The following is a 16,778-nucleotide window of genomic DNA, read 5'->3' as shown; positions in this document are numbered from 1 at the left end:
ACTTTTTCTACTGAAAATTTACATTATATGGCATCTTCTAGATTTCTGCAGTTTTATATATTAGATATGTCAGTTCTGTTGATTTCACCAAGCAGACATTGATGCCCATTTGTTTCCTCTTACACAGAATCTGTCTCAAGCATTACAAAGAGAACCCCTGGAATGAGCAGCATGTGTTTAAGCTTCCAATCAGACCGACGGTTATCGGCAGTTTTTACCAAAAGTAAGTCTAAATGGTCCAAGTCATGTATTTTTTTCCTTTTATGCTTTTACTTTGGCCCGCTTAATTTCCACTTAAAGTGATTGTGAGTGCTCCGGTAGCCCGGGAGCGACCATCCGGCACGTTCCGCCGGCTTTTTGGAGTCCCAAGCGAAGCCGGCAAGGGCTTTGATTGGATCACCGGTGTAAAACCACGGAAGCAACGTCACTTCCGGTTTACTTGGCTGGCAACGGCGCCGATTAAAAAAAATTTACAGTATTCCAAAACGCAAATTTTGGCGTTTTGAATACTTTGAAGTGCAAAGGAGGGATTTGGGGTCTTATAGACCCCTGATCTCTCCATAAAGAGTACCTGTCACCACCTATTACTGTCACAAGGGATGTTTACATTCCTTTTGACAGCAATAAAAGTGATCAGATTTTTTTTTTCTTAAAGCGACAGTGTTCAATACAAAAAATTCAAAAAGAAAAAAGAAAAAAATATTTTTTTAACCACTCCCCGCCCGGCCTATAGCAGAATGACGGGCAGGCGATTGTTCGGTTATCTTGACTGGGCGTCATATGATGTCCAGCAGGATAACATGACGGCGCGCGTCCGTGGGGGCGCGCATCACGGCGATCGGTGGTGCAGTGTGTCAGTCTGACACACCGCTACACCGATCTCGGTAAAGAGCCTCCGGCGGAGGCTCTTTATCACGTGATCAGCCGTGTCCAATGACGGTCTGACAGATGCGAGTAGAGGAGAGCCGATCGGTGGCTCTCCTGACAGGGGGTATGCGCTGATTGTTTATCAGCGCAGCCCCCCCTCAGATACCCACACTAGACCACCAGGGAAGCCCCCATGACCACCAGGGAAGTCCCCAGCATGTGGATGGCTAGGTACATCCCCCATGGCCATCCACAAAAAAAATGCCCAAAATATGCCAATCAGTGCCCACAAATGGACACTGACTGGCATATCATGTTTACATGACCAAACAGGGATGCCCAGCAATGTCACCTATCAGTGCCCATCCATGCCACCTATCAGTGCCACCCATAAGTACGCATCAGTGCCACCCATAAGTGCCCATCAGTGCCGCATACCAGTGCTGTTTATCAGTGCCCATCAGTGCCACCTCATCGGTGCCCATCAGTGCCTGTCAGTGCAGCCATATCAGTGCCTGTCATTAAAGAAAACGTACTTATTTACAAAAAAACTTTTTTTTTTTTTTTTTGCAAAATTTTCGGTCTTTTTTTATTTGCTACGCAAAAAATAAAAATCGCAGAGCTGATCAAATACCACCAAAATAAAGCTCTATTTGTGGGAACAAAATGATAAAAAATGTGTTTGGGTACAATGTAGCATGACCGCGCAATTGTCATTCAAATTGCGACAGCACTGAAAATTGGCCTGGGCGGGAAGGTTTTCTAAGTGCCCTGTAAGTGGTTAAAGAATCCCTATCCCCGTGATTTCACGCACCGAAGAAAACGCATACATAAGTCACGCCCGCAAATGTAAACAGTGTTCAAATCACACATGTGAGGTATCATCGAGCAATAATTCTAGTGCTAGACCTCCTCTGCAACTCTAAACGGGTAACCGTTAAAAATTTCTAAACGTCGCCTATGGGGAATTTCAAGTACCGAAGTTTGGTGCCATTCCACGAGCGTGTGCAATTTTGAACCGTGACATGTTAGGTATCAATTTAATTGGCGTAACATCCTCTTTTCACATTATATAAAAAAAATTGGGCTAACTTTACGTTTTTTTTTTTTTGTTTTTTTTTTTAATGCATGAAACTTTTTCTTTTTCCCCAAAAAAAACGCATTTGAAAAAATGCTGCGCAAATACCGTGCAAAATAAAAAGTTGCAACGACCACCATTTTATTCTGCTAATATATATATATATATATATATATATATATATATATATAATTTTTGGGGGTTCTGTGTAATTTTCTAGCAAAAAAAAAAAAATTATGATTTTTTTTTTTACATGTAGGAGAGAAATGTCAGAATCGGCCTGGGTAGCAAGTGGTTAATATACATATTTGCATATGTGATAGACAAGGTTTATCCATATGTAAAGTCAGAGACATTGGCAAGAGCATCCGCCATAGAAAAACATTGGTTTCTGCACAGAGCTGCACCAGATTTTGCATTCTCCAGTTTTTAGTAAATAACAAAATGAAGGATCTATTATGCTCTTTGATGTTTGATTACTTCAAACTTTCAATAAACAGTTCATATTGATTGTTTCCTCTGCAGTTCACACCCTCAGACATGGAGACTGGAGATCATCAGTGGACATGGGCAAAAAGAAGTAAAAACCACATGGCAGCTCAGTGCCCGACCACCGGTAGACCATCTGCCATGTGATGTTTCAGGTATTTCACAAACATACTGCATCATTTTATTGTGTGCATTTATTTTTCAGATATAGTTTAAAATTGTATTAAAACCCAAAAGAAACATTTATTTTATTACAGTTTACCAGGTGTGATGGCTGCATTCGTTTTCTTTTTTTTTTTTTTTTTTTAAGCTTACTTTCTTCTATTTTCATCTGGCCATCCAGCCAGCAAGTCTGCTGTTTTTCAGAAACTCAAGCTCTCTGGCAGAACATGTCAGTTTACATGGATGAGACAAACCATTTACCAGAGACAGGGGTGATTAACCACTTGCCGACCAGCCCCCGCAGCTGTACTGCGGCAGAATGGCACGTTATGTTACGTCGCTTCGACCTGTGGCCACTAGGGGCGCGCTCGCCCCCCAGAGCTGATGCGAGTGCCTGGCGGGCGCGATGACTGCCAGGGCTCCCACGATCGCTCGTGACACACTGAGAACCGGGATCTGTGTGTGTACAGCGATCTGTCATCTCCCCTACACAGTCCCCTCCCCCCTTCACTTATGAATAGAAGAGGTGTCACCCCAATATGAGTTTTGGATTTTGAGAATAAACCCACATCCCTATGTTATGTGACAATACATCCCTATGTTATACAAAAAATCAACAACACTCACAAGGAGTGTAATACCTCTGGTGGGACTTTTGAAAGCGGGTCACTCAAAATGGAAATGAAAAAATAGGAAAAATATTTAAATGAATTTTATTGAAAAGTTATCATCTATTGTTGTAAAAGTTTATCTTCTCAATAGAATTGGTCACTATTATGTGTTCACAATTTCCCTGCATTTACAAAATGTATCCATTTTATTCTGCATAATTAACAAGTCATGGTGACTCTTTTTAAAATGTCCCCCCTTCAGTTAGAACACAGAGAGGGAACACACTTAACCCCTTGATCGCCCCCCTAGTGTTAACCCCTTCCCTGCCAGTGACATTTATACAGTAATCAGTGCATTTTTATAGCACTGATCGCTGTATAAATGCCAATGGTCCCAAAATAGTGTCAAAAGGGTCCAATTTGCAATATCGCAGTCCCGTTAAAAATCGCAGATCGCCGCCATTACTAGTGAAAAAAAATATAATAATAAAAATGCCATAAATCTATCCCCTATTTTGTAGACGCGATAACTTTTGCGCAAACCAATCAAAATATACGCTTATTGCGATTTTTATTACCAAAAATATGTAGAATACATATCCGCCTAAACTGAGGAAAAAATTAGCTTTTTTTACAAAAAAAAAAATTGGAGATATTTATTATAGCAAAAAGTACAAAATTTCTTTTTTTGTTTGTTTATAGCGCAAAAAATAAAAACCGCAGAGATGATCAAATACCACCAAAATAAAAGCTCTATTTGTGGGAAAAAATTTGGTTTGACCGCGCACTTGTCCGTTAAAGTGCCGAATCGCAAAAAAAATGGCCCGGTCGTTCAGCAGCCAAATCTTCCGGGGCTGAAGCGGTTAAAATAATCAGCTTTTTATTTATTCGTGTAAAACCTTAATCCCAAAAGGAAAAAAAACTGTTTCTGTAACTGATTATAAAGTGTGTAATTGAGTTTGGCTTCAATTAGTTATTGTATTCAAATCTGCTAAGACATTTATCACACCCCCCCCCCCCCCAGTCTAACAATGCTGCTGTCTGCTGTGCCTCCTGTGCTCATTGCTGGTGTCTCACTAATACCGGAGGTGTGTTACTGGCCAGATCACAAGGTGTAAACAGAAGGGGGGAAAAAAGCCAATGAAAAGAAAACTAATGCAGCCACCGCATCTAACCTGCAATATATTACATTTTTGGTCTAATATCACTTTTAAGTAGGAAAAGAAAGACAAAAGAGAAGCAGTCAAAGAAGAAATGGACTACGTGTCTGCAGCCTATAATCCAGATCCCAGTCTAAGGGGACATAACGGTGCATTGGGTTCAAAATATTTACATAAGTTACACTGAAGATTTGTACTGACAAGAGGTCCAGTCTAGTACAGCTGGAGAAATGAGCCACCGAGACGTCACAGTGATGAAAAAGAGGCCGTCCGTAAAAGCCAGGATTATTGACAGCCACCTACCACACAAGGTGTCAGCTGGTGGCTCTAAGCGGAGAAAGGGGCATTTATAGTTACACTATATTACCAAAAGTATTGGGACGCCCACCTTTACACACACATGAACTTTAATGACATCCCAGTCTTAGCCCGTAGGGTTCAATATTGAGTTGGCTCCGCCCTTTGCAGCTATAACAGCTTCAACTCTTCTGGGAAGGCCGTCCACAAGGTTTAGGAGTGTGTCTATGGGAATGTTTGACCATTCTTCCTGACCTCAACCCGATAGAACACCTTTGGGATGAATTAGAGCGGAGACTGCGAGCCAGGCCTTCTCATCCAACATCAGTGCCTGACCTCACAAATGCTCTTCTGGAAGAATGGTCAAACATTCCCATAGACACCCTCCTAAACCTTGTGGACAGCCTTCCCAGAAGAGTTGAAGCTGTTATAGCTGTAAAGGGTGGGCCAACTCAATATTGAACCCTACGGACTAATGCTGGCCATACACTATATGAAAAATCGGCCGAACACATTTTCGAAAAACAAACGTTCGACCGTGACCGCAAACGATCGTGCCATCATGTAATGACCGATAAATTGTTCAGTGGACATGAATAAATAATTTTTTGTTCGTTTTTTTTACATATACCTAGTGCAGGCAGTTCACACACATTAACACATTAACCTTGCAATTTATCGTACGTTCGGCACAAATTTTCCAAACTTCCCGTTGGTTTTTTTTTTCCACAAAAACGTCACAAACGATTATCGATTTGTGCCCATTAACTTGCCGAAAAACGAACGAAGTGTCTATACGAACGATTTTTCGGCCGATTTTTCGTATAGTGTATGGCCAGCATAAGACTGGGATGTCGTTAAAGTTCATGTGTGTGTAAAGGCGTCCCAATACTTTTGATAATATTGTGTATATCCCCAGCAAAGGGTATTCTTGATACACAGATTGCTGGTGGGAAGCTTTTAACCACTTCTAGCCCGGCCTATAGCAGAATGACGGCCCGGAAGTGGTTCAGTTATCCTGACTGGGCGTCATATGACACAAGTCTGACACACTGCATCTCCGACTGAGGCTCTTTACCACGTGATCAGCCGTGTCCAATCACAGTGTAAACAGGATAAGCCGTGTATCGGCTTTTCCTCTACTCGCCCTGAGAGATGTGAGTAGAGGAGAGCCGATCGGCTGCTCTCCTGACAGGGGGGGGGTCTGCACTGATTGATTATTACCCACCCAGGACCAGCAAAGATGGCCACCAGGTAAGCCCACTAGAGCCCACCAGGGATGGCAATCATTGCCCATTAGGGATGGCACTCTGTGCCCATCAGTGATGCCTAACAGCACCTCTGATAAGTGCTGCCTATCAGAGCCGCCCATACGTGCCCTCCAGTGCCACCTATCAGTGCCACCAATGAGTGCCCATCGGTGACACCCATGAGTACCCATCAGTATCAGAATACCCATACAGTGCCCATCGGTGCTGTATATCGGTGCCACCTATCAGTGCTGCTTATTAGTGCCGCCTATCAGTGCTGCGTATAAGTCATGATGATCCGACTTGCAGTGTGACTTCTATTCAAATTAATGGGCTCCCATAGGGAACCATTGATTTTGAATAGAGGCAGAGAAACGCGGTTAAAAGCTAGCGCCGCTAAACGTACATTGGCGGCGATGCAAAACACTGATAAAATTGCGTTTTTAAAGCAGCGTTTTCCTGCCAGCCAACCGACGTTCAGAACGGCCGTTTATGAGCTCCAGTGTGCACGGAACCTAAGAATGGTCCTGCAGAGCCTGCTTGGTCGTGTCCCAGGAGGATTGGGACAAACCCAAGTAGACGTTGTTCTCGCCTAGGTGAGAATTGAGGTAATCGGAGCTGGAAGGTCCGATCCGGTTCACAAAAAAAAATAAAACATAAATCAGATCGAAGGGTAGTTGGGTGTAAACGGACAGTGGAGTCCTCTCCCCTGGCCACCCATAGAACAGAGCGGGCTCTGTCCGTGTCCAAGACCCTTGTGAAAGGGGCCTTGGGGGTAAGGGTGGTAAGGAGGGAATAGTGGCACTTTTCACTTTTGAGCGGAGGTCCACTTTATAAGAGATATGTAGGCTGCTGCCATTGTTGGCCTCCATGTAAGCATGCAGCATGGTAGCTTGTTGGGAAGTCGGCACCTTTTTGTAAATTTGTATGTTGGAAGGTAATAAAATAACCTGCCGATGGCACGTTGCCATCTTCCTTCCGGGTTTTGGTCACACACGAGGGCGCCCCCTGCTGACCTGTGCTGTGATTGGAGCAGGAGATTTTAGGTGAAACCTGTTGATCGGCTGTCATTTAATCTTTGCTGCAAAGTTTATTGTTGCACTTTTATGCACATGTTCACTTTATTTCCATCTCATGTGGTCATACAAGGGTTTTTCTTCTTTTTTTTTTTTTTCACTTAGCGCCCCCATCACCCCCTTTTGTTCAACACACAGGGACTACTTAACAAAATGTAGGAATCTGCAACAAAGTTTGTTAAAATCCCTGCAATGTACAGAGATCACCCAGAGGGGAATGGTTTTTTTTTTCTCAACGAAAGTGGAGTTACTCTTTAAGGTTTTTTTGTTTTTTTTTCAAATGCATTCTCTTCATTAAAGTAAAAGAAAAACCTTTTGTGCCTCAGGATCCCCCCCCATGCCCCCCCCCCCCTTATACATACCTGAGTCTGGTCTCAATCAAGCGCTGTGCCAGGGGGCAGCTGCTCTCTCAGCTCTTTTCCTTTTCACAGGGTGGACTGATATCAGCGGGAGCCAATGGATCGAGCCCACACAAGTGCCCTCTATAGGAAGTGGCTTCCTATGGGGACATTCGGTCCTTCCAATGAGGGCCAGGAATGCTGATGGGGGACCCCAGAAAAGGAGGATAGGGGGCTGCTCTGTGCAAAAGAATTGCACAGAGCAGTTAAGTATGAAATGTTCATTACTTAAAAACCAAAAAATATTTTAAAAAATTGGTAACTTTTTTCTCAACAAAAGTGGAGTTACGCTTTAAATATGCAGATTTGGTGATGTAGAACTTTTCTCATGCTTGAATAAACTCTACATTATTTCTGATATTCCCATAGACATAAGAATCGTTATGGAGTGACTTCAGAGTTGAATTTTGTATTCCTAGGTGTACAGACTGACATGACAATCAATGTGGACAATGAGGACGTCGCTTACTATCAAGCCCAGATCAGCTGCAGTCAAGTGTGCTTCTGCTGAGATTTCACACAGGTGAATATTGTCCTACATTGTAACCATATTTCTTATAAATGATTTTCTATTAAACTGCATTTTGTTGTTTTTTTTTTTTTTTATTTACAACTAAAGATAATTTTGGTGATATAGGACAGCGGGCAATCCGAGGCAGTTCAGTTCCCTTATTATCGTCTTATGTAGCAGGATGGATCCTGCGATGATCCTTTTATGCCTTTCAACTACGGAGTGCCACTGACGCTACAACTTATTTGAATGAAGATCAATAGTATAAAATGTTCAGCAGATCCCAAATCTAGTATGTGGCTGGCCACAGGTGGATCTTTTTTTTTTTTTTTTTTTTAAATTAAAAATAAAACAAACAGTACCCCCACTCAGCAGATCCCCAGCTCATTAGTGCCACTGTTTAGCAGATCCCCAGCTCATTGGTAACCTTGTTCAGCAGATCCCCAGCTTATAAGTACTCTTATTCAGCAAATCCCCCGCTCAGTAGTAACCCCCAGCTCTGCTGATCCCCCGCTCAGTAGTAACCCCCAGCTCTGCTGATCTCCTGCTCAGTAGTAACCCCCAGCTCTGCTGAACCCCCCCCCCACTTAGTAGTAACCCCCAGCTCTGCTGATCCCCTGCTCAGTAGTAACCCCCAGCTCTGCTGATCCCCCACTCTGTAGTAACCCCCTGCTCTGCTGATCCCCCACTCAGTACTAACCCCCAGCTCTGCTGATCCCCCGCTCAGTAGTAACCCCCAGCTCTGCTGATCTCCTGCTCAGTAGTAACCCCCAGCTCTGCTGAACCCCCCCCCCCCCACTTAGTAGTAACCCCCAGCTCTGCTGATCCCCTGCTCAGTAGTAACCCCCAGCTCTGCTGATCCCCCACTCTGTAGTAACCCCCTGCTCTGCTGATCCCCCACTCAGTACTAACCCCCAGCTCTGCTGATCCCCTGCTCAGTAGTAACCCCCAGCTCTGCTGATCCCCCTGCTCAGTAGTAACCCCCAGCTCTGCTGAACCCCCCCCCCACTTAGTAGTAACCCCCAGCTCTGCTGATCCCCTGCTCAGTAGTAACCCCCAGCTCTGCTGATCCCCCACTCTGTAGTAACCCCCTGCTCTGCTGATCCCCCACTCAGTACTAACCCCCAGCTCTGCTGATCCCCCACTCAGTACTAACCCCCAGCTCTGCTGATCCCCCGCTCAGTAGTAACCCCCAGCTCTGCTGATCCCCCGCTCAGTAGTAACCCCCAGCTCTGCTGATCCCCTCCCCCCGCTCAGTAGTAACCCCCAGCTCTGCTGATCCCCCGCTCAGTAGTAACCCCCAGCTCTGCTGATCCCCCGCTCAGTAGTAACCCCCAGCTCTGCTGACCCCCCACTCAGTAGTAACCCCCAGCTCTGCTGACCCCCCACTCAGTAGTAACCCCCAACTCTGCTGATCCCCGCTCAGTAGTAACCCCCAGCTCGGCTGATCCCCCCGCTCAGTAGTAACCCCCAGCTCTGCTGATCCCCCGCTCAGTAGTAACCCCCAGCTCTGCTGATCCCCCGCTCAGTAGTAACCCCTAGCTCTGCTGATCCCCCGCTCAGTAGTAACCCCCAGCTCTGCTGATCCCCTCCCCCCGCTCAGTAGTAACCCCTAGCTCTGCTGATTCTCCGCTCAGTAGTAACCCCCAGCTCTGCTGATCCCCCGCTCAGTAGTAACCCCCAGCTCTGCTGACCCCCCCCCACTCAGACACTCAGAAGTAACCCCCAGCTCTGCTGATCCCCCGGTTTGCTGATCCTCCTCTCTCTCTGGTCCCTGCTCAACTTCAGCTATATTGCTCCCACACTGCACACCACTTGTGACATAGTTTCTCCTTCTCCAGTCCCCCAGCTCTGCTGATCCTCTGCCGCTCAGTTTTCTCTCTCCTGTCCACTATTTGTTTTAAAGTGGATGTAAACCTTCACATATACCCAGTGAAGTGAACAGCCTCAGATGATAAGCAAAGGGAAAATCCTGCGAGCCACACTGATCTTAGGCCTAAAAAATTAAAAAACCCACCTAGCTGCATGCGTAGACCACGTCTCATAAACCGTGTACTCAAACCAATGTAGAAAAATTACGCTGCGCTAAAGTGTATAGTGTCAATTAATAAACCAATAAAAAAAAAAAATATATATATATATATATATATATATATATATATATATATATATATATATATATATATATATATAAAAACACAAAATAATAAATCTACTGGATGGCAGAAAGGATGCCTTGCCTATTGTGTTACATATCCTAATACGGGTAAAGTGCTAATAATACAGCACCACTAATCCATCAATTAGTATATGAGGATAGCAAATATAGTAAAATACCCAGTAAAGTGCCTAAACCAAAATGCAAATCTATATACAAATATATTAAAGTGCATACAACGTATAAAAAGTTGTACGTTATACGTTGTATGCACTTTAATATATTTGTATATATATTTGCATTTTGGTTTATGCACTTCGTCAGCACAGCGTGCTCAGACGCCCACAGGGCCGGCTGCAGGCTATTAAAGGCACTGATTACAGGTGCACTAAGCCTTTTGGAGGGACACAGAGCTGACGGTCGCATGTAAGGTGGGACACAGGCATTCTCCTAGGCAGCATTTACTAAGGTAACACCAGACTGGGCATTGGGTAGCAAGGCTTTTACCCAGACTACATCGCTCAGCAGTCAGTGTTCATTTATGATACCTCCACCTTGTTGCTTTGCACTATGGGTAGAAGAGGTTTAAACACCCCAAGAACCAGAGACTCTAGAGGATCTCGTTCGGGTTCTGAGGACCCCTTGTCTGCAGCATCCTCCCCCCCCCCCGAGGGGCCAGGGACGGCTAGCCAGGGAGAGCCGTTGGGGTCAGGGGCTACACACAAGCTTCTGGCACTTCAGCCTCTGTATACATTACACAGGAGGTTTTTTCCTCAACCATCAATGGATTAGAGGAAAGATTAATAGCCGTGATTACATCTTCACTCGGTGGAAGAAAACGCACTAGGCCTTCTTCTGTTCCCCAAGACCCTCAGGCAGAGGAGCTCTGGGATAAAGGAGAGGAATCCCTTTCAGAGGATCGGGATGGGACGGATGATTCCTCTTCGGAGGAATCAGGTGGAGAGGGACCCTCTGCGACTTCTCAGGAGGAGAAGGTCTTAGTGCAGATCCTTACTGGATTGGTCCGCTCCACATTTAAGTTGCCCGTATCTGAATCAGTTAAAGAACCCTCTTCTTCGTTAGGGTCACTGAAACCTCCTCAAACAACACATGCTTTTCCTGTTCATAATTTACTTGAAAAGCTCCTTTATGCTGAGTGGGATCACCCAGATAAACATTTTTTTCCGCCGAAAAAGTTTTCAACACTTTATCCTATGGAAGAAAAGTTTATTAAAATGTGGGGGATACCGGCCATCGATGCCGCCATTTCCTCCGTAAATAATAGTCTGACTTGTCCTGTAGACAATGCTCAGGGATCCTGTGGATAAGAAGATGGAATCCCTATAGAAGGATGTTTTCTCCTTGGCAGGTTCAGTGGCCCAACCTGCAGTAGCAGCGATTGGAGTCTGTCAATACTTAAGAGACCATGTTAAGCAGGTTATCAAAGTTTTACCTGAACAGCAGGCCCAGGGGTTTGCTAACCTTCCAGCGGCCTTATGTTATGTGGTTGACGCCATCAGAGATTCTATCATGCAAACCTCTCGTCTGTCGCTGGGGTTAGTGTATATACGTAGAATCCTATGGTTGAAAAATTGGTCAGCCGAAGCACCATGTAAGAAGTTGCTGGCTGGGTTTCCATTTCGTGGTGAAAGGTTGTTTGGAGAGGATTTGGATAACTATATCAAGAGAATCTCTTGTGGGAAAAGCACTCTCTTACCTGTCAAGAAGAAGAGTAAGGCCCCTTTCACACTTATACCGATTTTACCGCGATTTCGCGGCCGCGATTTTACCGCGATTTGGGAGCAGTACTACTTTGTACGACTTTGCCACATTTTTGGCATTAACAAATGAAGACATACAGTAGTTGGTATGAAACATAAGGGGGAACTCCACGCCAAGTTTTAAATAAAAAAACTGGCGTGGGTTCCCCCCCAGGGGCATACCAGGCCCTTAGGTCTGGTATGGATTGTAAGGGGAACCCCATACGCCGAAAAATCGGTGTGGGGGTCCCCCCAAAATCCATACCAGACCCTTATCCGAGCACGCAGCCCGGCCGGTCAGGAATGGGGGTGGGGACGAGCGAGCGCCCCCCCCCCTCCTGGACCGTACCAGGCCGCATGCCCTCAACATGGGGGGTGGGTGCTTTGGGGCATGGGGGGCGCCCTGTGGCCCCCCCACCCCAAAGCACCTTGTCCCCCATGTTGATGAGGACAAGGGCCTCTTCCTGACAACCCTGGCCGTTGGTTGTCGGGGTCTGCGGGCGGTGGGCTTATCGGAATCCGGCAGCCCCCTTTAATAAGGGGGCCCCCAGATCCCGGCCCCCACCCTATGTGAATGAGTATGGGGTACATGGTACCCCTGCCCATTCACCTAGGCAAAAAAGTGTCAATAAAAAACACAGTACACAGGTTTTTAAAGTAATTTATTAGGCAGCTCTGGGGTCTTCTTCCGACTTCGGGGGTCCTCTTCCGACTTCGGGGGTCCTCTTCCGACTTCGGGGGTCCTCTTCTGACTTCGGGGGTCTTCTTCCGACTTCGGGGGGTCCTCTTACGACTTCGGTGGTCTCTCCGGCGTCTTCTCCCGGTGTCCGCATCTTCTGCCGACTCCACTGCTATCTTCTGCCGCTCTTTTGCCAGCGGTGGTCCGGACTTCTGGATCGTCTTCTTCCCTCTCCTCTTCCAGAGATGTTGACACAACGCTCTCTCCAGCTGCAATGGTCTCTGAACGCTCCGCAAAGGACTTATATAGGTCGGTGACCCCGCCCTCTTATGCCGTCACAGTCCCTGGGCATGCTTGGCGCGGCGTTTCCCCTCAGGATTCATACCAGACAGCTGTCAGCACTGCCTGTCGCTCATCGCGAAAAGGAAAAAAAAAGTTTTCCTTTCCCGATCAGCGAGCCAGGCTTGTGCTTACAAAGTCGTAATGAAGTCATGTCTATATTATTCAGGCACGATTTGCATGCTACTTCAGGGTTTAACATTGAGGTCTATGGAGTACAACTCACATAGAAGTTGGACCAAAGTAGTGCAGGGACTACTTTCAAGTCGGCATGACTTAAAGTCGTGCCAATATGAATGGTAGTCATTGAAAATCATGGAGAATGACTTGTCATACGATTTTGCAGTACAAAATCGTGGGACAAGTCGTATAAGTGTGAAAGGGGCCTAAGCGTCCCTCTTTCAAACGGACTCTTTCCCCAGCGCCAGGGGCTTCAGCCTCCAGGCAGTCTCGACGGCCTCCTCCCTCTGGGTCCAGAGACAAGAGTCAACCCCAGGGACAAAAGAAGTCCTGGGGGAAGAAGCCTACTAGGCAAAACACTAAGACCTCTGCATGAAGGGGTGCCCCCGCTCACTCGAGTGGGGGGAAGACTGCGACAGTTCTCAGGGCTCTGGCAGGAGGATTTCCAGGACAAATGGGTAATCTCCACGGTAACCTTAGGGTACAAGCTGGAGTTTCAGGAATTTCCCTCTCCTCGTTTCCTCAGGTCAAGTGTCCCCAGAGACCCAGAGAAGAAGCAGTCGCTCCTTCTAGCGTTAGATCGACTTTTATCGCAGGAGGTCATTATGGTGGTTCCCGCGAAGGATCAAGGATTGGGCTTCTATTCCAACCCTTTTTACGGTCCAAAAACCAAATGGGGATGTCGGACCCATTCTGGATTTAAGGGATCTGAACCGATTCCTAAGGATTCAATCCTTCCGCATGGAATCAATTCGGACAGTAGTCTCCACCCTGCAGGGAGGAGAATTTCTGGCATCGATAGACATCAGAGATGCATATCTGCATGTGCCCATTTTTTCTGCTCATCAGAAGTTTCTGCGCTTCGAGATAGGAGGGCGCCATTTCCAGTTTGTGGCTCTGCCTTTTGGGATAGCCACTGCACCTTGGGTGTTCACAAAGGTCTTGGCCCCTCCTCTGGCCAGATTAAGGGCTCAGGGTATAGCTGTCATAGCATACCTAGACGACCTGCTCCTGATAGACCGGTCGGTAGCCTCCTTGAACGGGAACTTGAGGACCACAGTCAAGTATCTGGAACACCTAGGTTGGATCCTCAACCTAGAAAAATCTTTCCTAAAACCAGTAAGAAGACTGGAGTATTTGGGTCTGATCATAGATACAAGCCAGGAGAAAGTATTTCTACCTCAGGCAAAGATCACTGCCTTAAGGGAGCTGATTCTGGCAGTCAGGACCAAGAAGGGTCCCTCAGTCCGCCTTTGTATGAGGCTACTAGGGAAGATGGTGTCTTCATTCGAAGCAGTTCTCTATGCTCAGTTCCATTCAAGAATGCTGCAACACAGTATTCTGTCGGCCTGGAACAAGAAGGTTCAGGCATTAGGCTTTCCGATGCACCTGTCGCATGCGGTGCGTCAGAGACTCAATTGGTGGCTCATACCCAAAAGCCTGCAGAAGGGGAAATCCTTTCTGCCGGTTACCTGGACGGTGGTAACAACAGATGCCAGTCTGTCGGGTTGGGGAGCAGTTCTGGAACAGTCTGCGGTTCAGGGGGTATGGTCCAAGACCGAGAGGACCTTACCCATCAACATTCTGGAGATCCGGGCAGTATATCTAGCCCTAAAGGCCTGGACTATCAGGCTACAGGGTTGGCCGGTCAGGATCCAGTCCGACAATGCCACAGCAGTGGCTTGTGTCAATCATCAGGGAGGCACCAGGGGCCGAGCTGCTCAAAAATAGGTGAACCAGATCTTAGTCTGGGCAGAGATGCATGTGCCATGCATATCGGCAGTTTTCATTCCGGGGATAGAGAACTGGCAGGCGGACTATTTAAGTTGCCAGCAGTTACTTCCGGGGGAATGGTCTCTGCATCCCGATGTCTTTTGGGCCATATGCCAAAGATGGGGGGTTCCAGATGTAGATCTCTTTGCATCCCGATTCAACAAAAAGATAGACAGATTTGTGGCAAGGACAAAAGATCCCCTTGCATGCGGGACGGATGCGTTAGTGATTCCGTGGCATCGGTTTTCACTGAGTTATGCATTCCCTCCTATTTTGCTACTGCCACGACTCCTTCGCAGGATCGGGCAGGAAAGGAAGTCGGTACTTCTGGTGGCCCCTGCTTGGCCCAGAAGGACGTTGTATGCGGAAATAGTAGGGATGACGGTGGGTTCCCCCGTGGACACTACCGGTACGCCCAGACCTGTTAGCTCAGGGTCCAGTGTTCCATCCTGCTTTACAAACACTAAATTTGACGGTTTGGCTATTGAGACCCACGTTCTGAAGAGTCGTGGGCTTTCAGGTCCTGTGATATCTACCTTGATCAATGCAAGGAAGCCAGCTTCCAGGATGATTTATCATAGAGTCTGGAAAGCTTATGTATCCTGGTGTGAATCCAGGGGTTGGCATCCCAGAAAATATGTCATAGGTAGAATCCTTGATTTTCTACAGATGGGATTAGAGATGAAGCTGGCCTTGAGTACCATCAGGGGCCAGGTCTCGGCCTTATCAGTATTATTTCAACGGCCACTTGCTTTGCATTCTTTGGTCCGAAACTTTATGCAGGGGGTGACGTGTATTAATCCTCCGGTTAAGGCGCCCCTAAACCCCTGGTACTTGAACTTGGTGTTCTGTCTGTGTTACAGAAACAGCCTTTTGAACTAATAAGTCAGATTCCTTTGATCTTGCTGACAAGGAAACTAATTTTTCTGGTAGCCATCTCTTCTGCTAGAAGAGTATCAGAGTTAGCAGCTCTTTCCTGTAAAGAGCCTTACTTGATTGTACACAAGGATAGAGTGGTACTACGCCCTCATCCTAGTTTTTTACCGAAGGTGGTTTCAGATTTTCATTTAAACCAAGATATTGTTCTGCCTTCCTTTTTTCCAGATCCCTGTTCTCCGGGAAGAAAGATCACTACATTCTTTGGATGTAGTAAGAGCAGTCAAAGCTTATTTGGAAGTGACTGCCCAGATTCGCAAAACGGATGTTTTGTTTGTGCTGCCAGAGGGTCCCAGTAAAGGACAGGCAGCGTCAAAAGCTACCATTTTTAAATGGATTAGACAATTGATCATTCAGGCTTATGGTTTGAAACAGAAGATTCCTCCGTTTCAGATCAGGGCACATTCCACAAGGGCTATTGGTGCTTCTTGGACAGTGCATCACCAGGCCTCTATGGCTCAGATCTGCAAGGCCGCAACCTGGTCTTCAGTCCATAAATTCACCAGATTCTATCAGGTGGATGTGAGAAGGCATGAGGATATCGCCTTTGGGCGTAGTGTGCTGCAGACAGCGATACAGGGTCCTCAGGTCTGATTGCACCCTACTTGGTTGTGGTTCCCCCCCCCCCCTCAGAAAGCATTGCTCTGGGACATCCCATCAGTAATTACTGAGGCTCTGTGTCCCGTGATGTTCGAGAAAGAAAATAGGATTTTTTATAACAGCTTACCTGTAAAATCCTTTTCTTTCGATGGACATCACGGGACACAGAGGTCCCGCCCCTCTTCTAATACACTTATATTGCTTTGCTACAAAACTGAGGTATCCCTGGAAAGGGAGGGATTATATAGGGGGTTGAACTTCCTGATTAGGGTGTGACCAGTGTCCAATACCTAAAGGTACCTACATAACCCATCAGTTATTACTGTGTCTCTGTGTCCCGTGATGGCCATCGAAAGAAAAGGATTTTATAGGTAAGCTGTTATAAAAAATCCTATTTTTGTAGAAGAAGAATGGGCAAAAAATGTCCCTCTCTAGATGTGCAAAGCTGGTAGAG

The 16,778-nt window shown here is 46.3% G+C and overlaps 1 protein-coding gene across 1 annotated transcript in view; it reads left to right on the top strand.

Moving 5' to 3' along the window:
- Nucleotides 1-16,778, top strand: part of ZWILCH (zwilch kinetochore protein) — a 109,433-nt gene that overhangs the window by 88,553 nt on the left and 4,102 nt on the right. Inside the window, exons 16-18 of the mRNA XM_073618294.1 lie at nt 128-223; nt 2,471-2,589; nt 7,808-7,911. Coding sequence (XP_073474395.1) covers nt 128-223; nt 2,471-2,589; nt 7,808-7,899 — 307 coding nt within the window. The 3' untranslated portion in view covers nt 7,900-7,911. The remainder of the gene's footprint in view (nt 1-127; nt 224-2,470; nt 2,590-7,807; nt 7,912-16,778) is intronic.

Source organism: Aquarana catesbeiana, linkage group LG03, assembly GCF_042186555.1.
Source record: "Aquarana catesbeiana isolate 2022-GZ linkage group LG03, ASM4218655v1, whole genome shotgun sequence".
In the NCBI taxonomy this organism is placed as follows: domain Eukaryota; kingdom Metazoa; phylum Chordata; class Amphibia; order Anura; family Ranidae; genus Aquarana; species Aquarana catesbeiana.
Note: the sequence above shows the minus strand (reverse complement) of the source record. Positions and strands in the feature narration are given on the sequence as shown.